The following is a 12,110-nucleotide window of genomic DNA, read 5'->3' on the forward strand; positions in this document are numbered from 1 at the left end:
ACCCCCAGGGAGTTTACGCACCAGAGGAATGTTTCCCTGTGTATTTGCACAGTCAGAATCCCTACATAGTGTAACTATAAAGGACATTGACACTACACCTTTGAGCTGAGTTCTCCCCATAACCAGATTATTGACTTTGAGAAGACTTCTAGATTTTTACTGTGAAACCTAGCATGTGCACAATGTAGGTATCTTGCATTTAAAAGCACATCAAGTTACAAACAAGCCTTAACCACACTGATGTACAAATCAAAATTACAAATATAATTTTGTAGTGTGCTTGTGTAAGAGAAAAATCCTCCATATTTCCATAGCACAAACCTGCCCATTTCTTACAAGCTGTCCTCTCCACAGTGAGCAGCTCACCATGGACTGGGGGAACCACACCTCCAGCCCTGTCTTCATCCTGCTGGGCATCTTCAACCACAGCCCCATCCACACCTTCCTCTTCGCTCTGGTCCTGGGCATCTTCACAGTGGCCGTCATGGGGAACTCCACCATGGTGCTCCTCATCCACCTGGACACCCAGCTGCACACCCCCATGTACTTCCTCCTCAGTCAGCTCTCCCTCATGGACCTGATGCTCATCTGCACCACCGTCCCCAAGATGGCCTTCAACTACCTGTCTGGCAGGAACTCCATCTCGCTAGGAGGCTGCGGGACCCAGATATTCTTCTATGTGTCCCTGATGGGAGCCGAGTGCTTCCTGTTGGCAGCAATGGCCTATGACCGCTATGTGGCCATTTGCCACCCATTAAGATACCCAGTTCTCATGAGCCAGAAAGTCTGTGGCCTCATGGCTGCTGCTTCCTGGCTTCTTGGCTCCTTTGATGGTATAATTGAAGCTGCAGTTGCCTTGTCCTTCCCATACTGTGGTTCCCGGGAAATACCCCACTTTTTCTGTGATGTCCCTGCCCTGCTCACCCTCGCATGCACTGACACCTTGACATTTGAAAGGATGATATTTATCTGCTGCATCATTATGCTTCTGTTCCCTGTAGGCATCATCATTGCTTCCTATGCTCGTGTGATTCTGGCCGTCATTCACATGGGATCTGGGGAGGGTCGCCGCAAAGCTTTTGCCACCTGCTCTTCCCACCTCATGGTGGTGGGCATGTACTATGGAGCGGCCATGTTCATCTACATGCGGCCCACTTCTGACCGGTCCCCCACCCAGGACAAGATGGTGTCGGCCTTCTACACCATCCTCACGCCCATGCTGAACCCCCTCATCTACAGCCTGCGCAACAGGGAGGTGTCCAGAGCATTCATGAAGGTGCTAGGGAAGGGAAAGTCTGGAGAATGAGCTGGGTAATTGTATTTATGCTTTGTTTTTTAAGCACACTTGATATGCTTACATTTATATGCAGGCTAATGCACATCAGCATCAAGTTTTCTCATCTTTGTGGTTCTACTAACCACTGCATAAGTCACCAGCAAACATTGTTAGGATAGATAATGCACATCTGTGTGTTGTCCATACTTAGCAAATGGAGGTGGTCATCTGTAGAAGCAGCCCATTAATTGATTGTAGCACTCAGTTTTTTAGCATGTGGTACATTTAATCTGGACATAGGATTGCTTATGTAGAGTCCAGTATATCCTGGACTTACCATTTTGCTGAAATGACTCATGGTTTTTTTATCTATTGACTCATAGATAACTTTTAATATAAATATTGAAATGAAGGTAATTTAGGTGGAGAAAACAGGCATTACTTGGAGGTTTGGCATGTTGTGTTTGTGGTGAACACTATCCTTTGGGGTACTGGATGACTGAGAAACTCTCATTTATTTTCTTCCTCTACAGATTCTCTTATACATAGGATACAGAAATGTTCTTAAGAATTTCTGAGTGTAGATTTTACATCCTTAGTTGTTCTAACCCTTAGGTGTGGAATATACTGCAATTGATTTGCACTGTTTTATGAACAATTGCTTAACTGATGTGATCAATTTTTAATAGAAAATTGTTTCCTAAAATCTTCATATTTTTCTTAAATTTTATGTATGACATACATATTTATACATAGATATATATGTGGCTGTTTTGGTATTATGTAAGATGAAATGCAGTCGAGATTTTACCCTAGCCCTAAGTGCCTTATAAAATCCCTATTATTGTGTTGCTTTCTTCTTCTCCATAACACTAACCACAAACCTAGGACTGTAATGAGCTACTCTTTATTTTAAGCTGGGCCTTCTTCTCAGTGAGCACTTTTGTATGTGGCTCAGAGTCATCTTCCACACTGCAGTGCTTGTTGAAGTGATCCCCTTCCTCTGCAGCAGAGGGACTCTTGCTTTCCTCTCTGAAGCTAGCAGGAGTGTTTGTTCCTCTCAGGGTGAAGCAAGATCCTCTCTAAAAGGCCTCCCAGCTGGTTAAATAAGGCCAATATCAGAATACCTCCCTTTATATGGCTTAAATCAACCAAAGATGGATCTTAGCATCCTGAAAAACAAAACAAAACAAAACAAAAATCTGCGTTCCTGGCATACAATGAACTTGATCTTGCAGGTAAAGCTAGAGGGTGCAGATCATGAGAGGAGCTCGGCATTCCTCCTTCAGAATATTCCACCAGTCATTGCAGACCCATATCCACACAGACACAGAGATGACATCGCCAAAAACTGGTCCTAGCACATGTGTCTTACAATAGTGGTGATGTCCTTGCAGTAGACTGCACTGTGTCACTTAGGAATTCTTTACACTTCTTTTTAATGGACTAACATATAATTTGGAGGTTGATTATGCTTCTCTAATTTGCACATTGCTCCTCTACTTACTATAAAACAGCACTCAACACAGTGCATGCATTCGTTTATAAACAGGGATGACTGTGAATTCCTTTCCCTCTCTTTCCCTTTTTCAGGTCTAGCAGACCATTAAAACAAATGCTTCTCCTCTGCTCAAGCACACAGGTTAAAAAAGCAATATCTGAGTTCAGTGAAGTAATTCATAACACTTTTCTACCTTATTAAAAACAAGACTACTTTGGAGGTGGGGCATGGTTGCACTAGTCTATAATCTTGGCAACTCCAGAGACTGAGGCAGGAGACCACAAGCTCCAGGCCAGCCTCAGCAACTGTTTCAAACAAAAAAAAAAAAAAGCTGGGGTGATGATTCAGCAGTCAAACTCCCTGAGTTCAATCCCCCAAAACAGGATAGAGAAGAAAGTCTAAACTTCACTACTCTTCAACCAAATTGTCTTACTCATATAATTATTTGATTTTTTTATAGAAATTTAATTCAATTTTGGGTTAAACCAATGTTTTTATATTTGACTTTAAGGAAGTAAATATAATGATAAATAGGCAAATATAATAATAAACACTATATTACCCAATCAAATAATATTACTAGCAGGGAAAATTTCTAAGCTTATTAAAGATAGAGTATAGTAAAAGATTATTTACTTTAAGAAATATGATGGTTTTCATATAGATAAAATGAATCAAAACTGCAATTAATAGCCTAAGTCTTTGCTAATGTATTTAAAATGTTAAACTGTGACAAACTTTAAGTTACCTACTAATGATTATGGTGAAGAAAAATATTTTTTCTCTATGTAAATGAAGCTTCAGCCTCTGATATTTTTAAAAATAAATGATAAACCTTGAGATGAATGCTATGATCATATATTTCCCATGAATCATTTATATCATGTGTGACACATTTTATGAGATATATGTATAAATATGTAATATAAAGGAGAGGAATTCCCTCACAGAGTGTGCAATGTTAAAAGAATTGAGGCATGGACTCATTATAAATTTAAAACAATAGAAAATTTTAGAGCATTTTGATCAATAACGTACACATTTTTAAAAAGGAACAATACAATCGAAGTCAGAGGAATGATCTGATTCCCATACAGTACATGCGCTGGATATAGACGTATAGGATTCAAATGTGGTCCTGAGAGCAGTTCAGTGCCAAAAAGTGTGTGGAAGATTGAATAGCAGAGTGCAGGCTGGAGTGAGGCCTGGGTCTGGGGAAGACAGAACAAGCAAGTGGAAATGCCCAGGTGGGCAGTGAGGAGTGGAGAACGCAGGCGGTGCACACCCACAGCAGAGGACAGTGGGGGTGAGCAGGGCCTCTGAAAGTCAAGGAGAGCCGCTAAGCACGTCTTCCTGGCAGGAATCCTGCCTGGCATTGCTCAGCGTGGATGAAGGGGTAGCTAGCGAGGCCCAGGGACCTAGGCTGTCGTTGCAATAAGAGAGAACAAGGATTTTAGAGCAGCACTAAGTGCGCAGTTCCACGTGCCAGCTGCGGTGTGGCGCCCTCTGTCGGAGCCTCACCGGTCCCTCCTGGGGCCCAGCATGGATCTCCCATGCCACCTAAGTCGCCCACTTACAGTGTAAGATTCAACGTGTTTTAGCATCTTCCCGAGTGTGGCCATAATCCACATAGTTTTACACCTTTATCACCCCACCACCCTTCGTTACTAGCGGTCATCCCCCACCCACACCACCTTCTACAGACGCTGACCCACTTCTCCCTGCAGATCTGAATCCAGCTCTCCCCATAAACTGGGTTATTAGTGTCCCAGGGCTGGTGTGTTCTACTCAGCTGGTCCTCAGGGCCCATCCGTGTTGCAGGTGTCAAAACTTCAACCGACATATTACCCTACAATATTCTACCATATGGATACAATCTATTGGTTTGTGCATCTTTGCACTGGGCTCATTATCTCCTATTTTGAAAACGTGTATAAATTTTTGTGTAAAAATGTGTTTTCATTTACTTTTAGTATATCATTAGGAATAGAATTAGGAGGTCCTCTGGTGACTCTATGTCTAACTCTTTGATCATTTACCAGATTATTTTTCAAATCATGCTACCTTTCACATTGTCTAATAAAGAATAGTACTTTACATTCCAACTGGCAGTGTACAGAGTTGTAATTGGCCCACTTTCTCACAAACACTTGGTATTATTTCTATTTTGAACAAAATGATTCAGGTGTGCAAGTTGATATCTCATTGTAGTGTTCATTTTATGTCCCTGATAATTAATGATGGGGTGAATGTCATTTATGTACTTATTGGTCAGTTGTAATTTCTTTTTCCGGGAAATATCTATCTGGTGATTTGTTAATTTTTAAATTGGGTTATATATCTGTTTATTATTAAGGCTTAAATGTTATTTATAGTTCTAGATATAGGATTATAACAGAACATATGAGTTACAAATTATGTACTTTTTCTTAGTTTTATGATGTTCTAAACACAAAAGTTCCATTTTTTGTTGTTTTTTGTTTTGATGAATTTCAGCGTAATTCCACTACTTTTTTTTTTGCTTATGCTTTTGATATTATGTCAAAGAACCTATTTCCAAATCCAAAGTAATAATTCTTTCTTTCTGTTTATATTTTCTTCTTAGATCTTTCTAGTTTTCATTTTCTGTCTCAGATAATTCATCCATTTTGAGTTATTTATGTATGGTATGAGATACAGATGCAAATTTACTATTTTTGATGTGAATAAATAAACAGTAGTCTCAGTGCACAAACAAACAATTTACTGTGTCAGCATATTTATTAAAAAATCACTAATATTGCCAGGTATAGTGGTGCACACCTACAATCTCATCAGCTCAGGAGGCTGAGGCAGGAAGACTGCATGTCCAAGGACAGCCATAGCAATTTAGCAAGATCCTGTCTAAAAAAATTTTTAAAGGGGCTGTGGATGTGACTAAGTGATTGAACACCCCTATTTTCAATCCCCAGTACCAAAAATAGGGGGAAAATCACATAATGAATGTAAGAGTTTAACAATTATATCTAGTTGATCTGTATGACTATTTTTACACCAGAGCAATAGAATCTTTAGTACTGTAAGACTTTAGTACGTTTTTAAATTGATGTGTGAGCACTATGAATTTGTCTACCTTTTGTGCAGAATTGATTTTGTTATTTGAATACTATTTGCTAAACTTGTCAATTTCTGCCAAAATCAGATGGTAATGTAATGTGTTGTTTCTATAATTTAATATGAGACATATTTGCCACTTGATGATAATGTCATCCATGCTATAAACTTGGTATAATTTCTATTTCTTTGGTTATTCTTTAATTTATCTAAAAAGTTTCTTTTGTTTAGAGTATAAATTTACACATCTTTTGTTAACATTATCCTGAACAGTTTGTTATTTTTAACATAGTGATAGGTAGAATGTTTTTTTTCTATATAGGGGATTGAATCTAGGGCCTCACCCATGCTACAAATTACCACGGAACTATTCTTCCAATTCAGGAATTACTTTTGTAATTGTTTATTCCATTCATTGCCAGAACATAGACATACACTTGAGATTTATATATTGATTTTTTATTCTGAAAATATACCAAACTCATAATTAGTTGTAGTATATCTAAGTTGTTGAGAAGTTCAGGGTGTTCTCTTTTTATTTCATTCCATTGATGTGGCTTTCTAAATAGTAGTTCTGTACTTGCAGTGCTGTGGCACCAATTGTAACATGCCCGAACCCAGGTACATATGGATGATTCCAACATTTTAGAAAAATGGGAATGATTTATTTCAAATCAACACACACTAGAGACTGTAAGCATTAAGGTGAAAATTTTTAAAAGCTAAGAGAAATATGTAAAGAAAAAAATCAAAAGAGAAATTTCGGAACACTTAGGTAGGAAAATGAAATGCAGCATGATACCTACTGACTTACTGTCATTTTGATTGGTACTACATTGACTTTGTAGATCAAGATGTAAAATACTGACATCTTAACAACATTGAATTTTCCTATTTATGAATGTGGATTAACTCTTCATTTGCTTAGTTTTTCTTAGATTTTTCAATTCAAAATTTACATCGGTGTTATGATTAGTTTGTTAAATTTATATCATAGAAGGACCACCCCACCCACCAGCAGACACCTGCAGGAGCTCAGGCCCAGCAAAGATCTGCCTCCACCAACCTGTGTGGGAGCCCAGGCCCAGTGTAGACCTTGGTTCCACCCCCCCTACCACCACTGCCTGTGAGCCCAAGTCTAAACCACTTCCATCTTGAGACACTGCAGTCATCCTCACAGCCTTCTCCATGCAGTAGCCTCTACCTTAGGACAACAGACAGGACCTAAGAGCTAGCTGCATCTTGGAGCAGGCATCCCAAAGCCAGTGTATAGCCCATCCTTTCAGTCCCATCTCTGAAAGACTTTGCATCCATCTTGAGGCACCTCCACTGCTATCTGGAGTTACCACTGCTATTGCCTCCACTACCTATAGTTATAGTTTTGTCCACCTTGGGACACCAGCAGGATCTGGAAGCCCAACACCATGGTGAGGTACAGATAATCTGCACAGATACTACAAGATTATAGGGTAGAAACTGTAATACCTCAGATCCACACCTCAAGTAAGGAAATCACATAGTCAACATAAAAAAAAAAAAAAACATGGGAGGAAAGTGCTCCAAACAAATCAGGACCCACGAACAGTGTAGTTGATGAAATATCAGAGAAGGGGCTCAGAATGTTCATAATTAAAATAAACTATGAATTAAAGAATGACCTAAATTAAAAATACAGGCAAACACTAATCATTCCAACAAAGAGATAAGACAGAAATAGCATCCCTTGATCACACCAACAAAGAGATAAAGGAGCAAATACAGTTAGCAAAAGATTACTTCAAGAAAGAGACAGAGACTCTGAAAATAAAAACAGAAATCCTTGAAATGAAGAAAACAATAAATCAAATAAAAATACTCAATAGAAAGTACTACCAACAACCTATATCACTTGGAAGACAGAACATCAGATAATGAAGACAAAGTGTACAATCTGGAAAACAAAATTGACCACACAGTGAAGATGGTAAAAACCATGAACAAACCAAGAATTATGGGATAGTATCAAAAGACCAAATCTAGGAGTTATTGGGATAGAGGAAGGTACAAGAGTTTCCAACCAAAGGAATGCACAATCTCTTCAATGAGGTAATATCACAAAGTTTCCCACACATGAAGAATGAACTGGAAAATCAAATACAAGAGGCTTAAAAGACACAAAATGTATAAAGTTACAACAGATCTACACCAAGGCACATTATAATGAAAATGCCTAGCATTCAGAATAAGGACAGAATCTTAAAGGCTTCAGGAGAGAGGAATCAGATCAGATATAGGGGGAGACCAATTCATATCCCACCAGATTTTTCAACCCAGACCCTGAAAGCCAGGAGATCATGGAACAACATATACGAAGCTCTGAAAGAAAATGGATGTCAACTAAGAATCTTATTTCCAACAAAATTAAGCTTTAGATTTGATGATGAAATAAAATCGTCCATGGTAAACAAAAGTTAGAAGAATTTACAACTAGAAAGCCTGCATGGCACCAAGATATTCCATGAAGAGAAAATGAAAAACAACAATGAAAATCATCAAAGGGATGTATTATACTAAAGGAAAAACAAATCAAAAGAGAAACCAAGTCAAGTTAAATACCTAAAATAAACAAAAATGGCTGGGAATACAAATCATTTCTTAATAATAACCCTGAATGTTAATGGCCTAAACTCTCCAATCAAAAGACATAGATCGGCATTGGATCAAAAAAAAGAGACCCAACAATATTCTGCCTCCAAGAGACTCATCTTATAGGAAAAGACATCCACAGGCTGAAGGTAAAAGTTTGGGATAAATCATACCACTCACAAGGACTGCGGAAGCAAGCAGGGATTTCCAGCCTCATATCAAACAAAGTAGACTTCAAGCCAAAAGGTAACCAAAAGGGATAAAGAAGGATATTTCATCTATTTAAGGGAACCATACACCAACATATTGTTATGGCTAACAATAATAAATGTATATGCCCCAACAATGGAGCATCTACGTTCATCAAAAAAAAACTCTTCTCAAGTTCAAGAGTCAAATAGATCACAACACAATAATTTTGGGTGACTTCAACTCACCTCTTTCATCTCTAGATAGAGCCTCCAAACAGAAGCTGAACAGAGAAACTATGGAACTCACTAATACAATCAATAACTTAGACTTAACTGATATATATATAAAATATTTCATCCTTTAATGAGAGAGTACACTTTCTTCTCAGCAGCACATGGATCCTTCTGTAAAATAGACTATATATTATGCCACAAAGCAACTCTTACCAAATGCTAAATATAGAGATACTACTTTGCAGTCTATCGAATCATAAAAAATGAAATTATAAATCAATGATAAAATAAAAAAAATAAAAGCTACTCCAACACCCGGAGACTAAAGAATATGCTACTGAATGAACAATGGATTGCAAGACATCAAAAAGGACATTAAAAAATTCTTAGAGGTAAATGAGCACACAGAAACAATCTATCAAAATCTCTGGGACACTATGGAGGCAGTATTAAGAGGAAAGTTCATTGCATGGAATTCATTTCTTCAAAAAATAAAAAGTCAACAAATAAATTACCTAACATTACATCTTAAAGCCCTAGAAAAAGAACAAATCAACACCAAAAGCAGTAGAAGACAGGAAATAATTAAAATCAGAGCTGAAATCAATGAAATTTAAACAAAAGAAACAATTGAAAAAATTGACAAAACAAAAATTACATTCTTTGAAAAAATAAATAAAATTGACAAACCCTTAGCCATGCTAATAAAGGGAAGGAGAGAGAAAACTCAAATTACTAACATCTGTGATGAAAAAGTAAATATCACAACAGACACTACAGAAATAGAGAAGAAAATTAGAATTTATTTTGAAAACTTGTGCCAATAAAATAGAAAATATCCAAGGCATTGAAAATTTTCTAGAGTAATATAATTTGCCCTAATTGATTCAGGATGATATATACAATTTAAATAGACCAGTTTTAAGCAAGAAAATAGAGTACACCATCAGAAGCCTACCAACCAAGAAAACCCCAGGACCAGATGGATACACAGCTGAGTTCTACAAGACCTTTAAAGAAGAACTAAAAAATAGTCTTCAAATTATTTCATGAAAATATAAAAATAGAAATAGAAGAGCACTTCCAAACTCATTCCATGAGGCCCATATCACCCTGAATCCAGAACCAGGCAAAGACACATAAAAGAAAGAAAACTTCAGACCAATATCTCTAATGAACATAGATGCAAAAATTCTCAATAAAATTCTGGCAAATCTAATACAAAAGTATATCAAAAAGATAGTGCACCAAGATTAAGTGGGGTTCATCCCAGAGATGCAAGGTTGGTTCAACATACAGAAATCAATAAATGTAATCCATCACATCAATAGGCTTAAAGATAAGAAACATATGATTGTCTTACTAGATACAGAAAAAGCATTCAACAAAATACAGCACCCCTTCATGTTCAAAGCACTAGAAAAACTAGGGATAACAGGAACATATCTCAACAGTAAAAGCTATCTATGCTAAGACCAAAGGCCAACATCATTCTAAATGGAATAAAAATGGAAGGCATTCCCTCTAAAAACTGGAAAAAGACAGGGATGCTCTCTTGCACCACTTCTGTTTAACGTAATTCTTGAAACACTTGCCAGAGCAATTAGACAGGCAGAAGAAATTAAAGGGATACGGATAGGAAAAGAAGAACTGAGTTTAGCACTATTTGCTGATGATGTGATTTTATACCTAGAAAACCTAAAGAATTCCACCAGAAAACTTCTAGAACTAGTAAATGTTCTTAGCCCTGTTCATTGAAGGGATACATCTAATCAGGAAATAAGGTGCTAGAAGGACTTATGAGCCACATCAGTCTCTAAGGTATGATTTTTTGAAATTTCAGTTGGCCAATCTGAAAATCTGTAAATGTCCATCTTAAAACCATTTCCCTCCTGTTGACTACCTCTTATAATAATAGAAATTGATAACATGAATTTGCATAAAATGTCTCCTCTTTTGAACTTTTTGCCTTCACTAAGTCTTTTCTTGGGCTTTTCTTTTAATGGTATCTAAATATAAGTTCTGTATTTTAAGAGTTAACTTTTCCACCTTTTTTCCCTTAATTTATGGACCTTTGGGAGGGTGAATTTGGCCTTAAGGATTGCTTGGGATGATGGAGAAGAGTCATAGCATGAGGAATTTCTCTGGAATCCTGACGTCATGTCTCAACCCCTATGACTGACAATATCCGAACTTTCTCAGAACTAGCCACTCCACACAAGATCACAGCCATAAAGTCCAATTGTCCAGGAGAAAAATTGGATGGAAAGGAAAAAAATTATCTCAATATCCAAACACCAACTATTTAATTAAGTAGAGAAGGCTGTAGATGCAGGAAGGAAACAGTGTCAGTCTGGTTCAAGAGTACGATGAAGCATGCAAAGAACTTTTTGGTCACTTAGGAAGGCTGTTTCCTGATCCACTACTTTTATTCTTTATACCATAGCATGTTCTTGATTATCACACTGTAGATTTAACACACCTACTATATGTTGCAGGGAAAAGTCATGTCAGATGAAAATTATGGAAAAAGAGGGAAACAGAACTGGATTACAATGACTGTTAAGATTAACATAAGCTAAGGACCTCTTCCTTAAAGATTTCACAGGCATTTCCCTCTCCCAGAGGCTATGCTCCTGCTCCTCACTTGAGTTAGGATTCAGCAAATGAATTTTGGGAGGACAAACCAGTCCATGGTACTGTCTGTGACCTATTCTATGTGACTTAAAATTGTGGTTGTAAAATACATTCTTCAAGCTTTTCACAACTTTATGTTAAATTTTTCTTGAAGTTAATTTCATTGTTGCAATTTATTCTACTCTAGACTTGTACTGTTCAGCTCAGGGAATTTATGCTGTTTTAATTTTTCAATATAATATATAAAATTTTAGTTATAATTTGTATCATTATAACTATAATACCTGCACTTCTGTGTGGATTTTGTGTAGTGGCGTCATACCTTTGTTTTGAGACACATTTTAGATCCCAATGAAAACTTTTCAAGCAGCAGAGGAGACCAGGGTAAAGAAGCAAATATCATAGAACCTCTTTCTTGGCCCCTTCAGACATGCCCTGGAGCTCTCACTTCAGCTTGCCTGGGATTCAGAGAGGAAGTGCGTCCCTCTGACTGCAGTGGAGCACAGCCCCAGTGCTCTGGGAGCTCCTTCCCAGCTGGGAGGCTGGTGGCTCT

The 12,110-nt window shown here is 37.6% G+C and overlaps 1 protein-coding gene across 1 annotated transcript; it reads left to right on the forward strand.

Moving 5' to 3' along the window:
* The first annotated feature begins 367 nt into the window (after positions 1 to 367).
* Positions 368 to 1,306, forward strand: LOC144254622 (olfactory receptor 2M3-like). Its single transcript, XM_077797996.1, has one exon. The coding sequence runs from the start codon at positions 368 to 370 to the stop codon at positions 1,304 to 1,306; it is 939 nt and encodes a 312-aa protein (XP_077654122.1).
* The last annotated feature ends 10,804 nt before the right edge of the window (positions 1,307 to 12,110 follow it).

The sequence above is a fragment of the Urocitellus parryii genome, chromosome 1 (assembly GCF_045843805.1).
Source record: "Urocitellus parryii isolate mUroPar1 chromosome 1, mUroPar1.hap1, whole genome shotgun sequence".
NCBI lineage: Eukaryota > Metazoa > Chordata > Mammalia > Rodentia > Sciuridae > Urocitellus > Urocitellus parryii.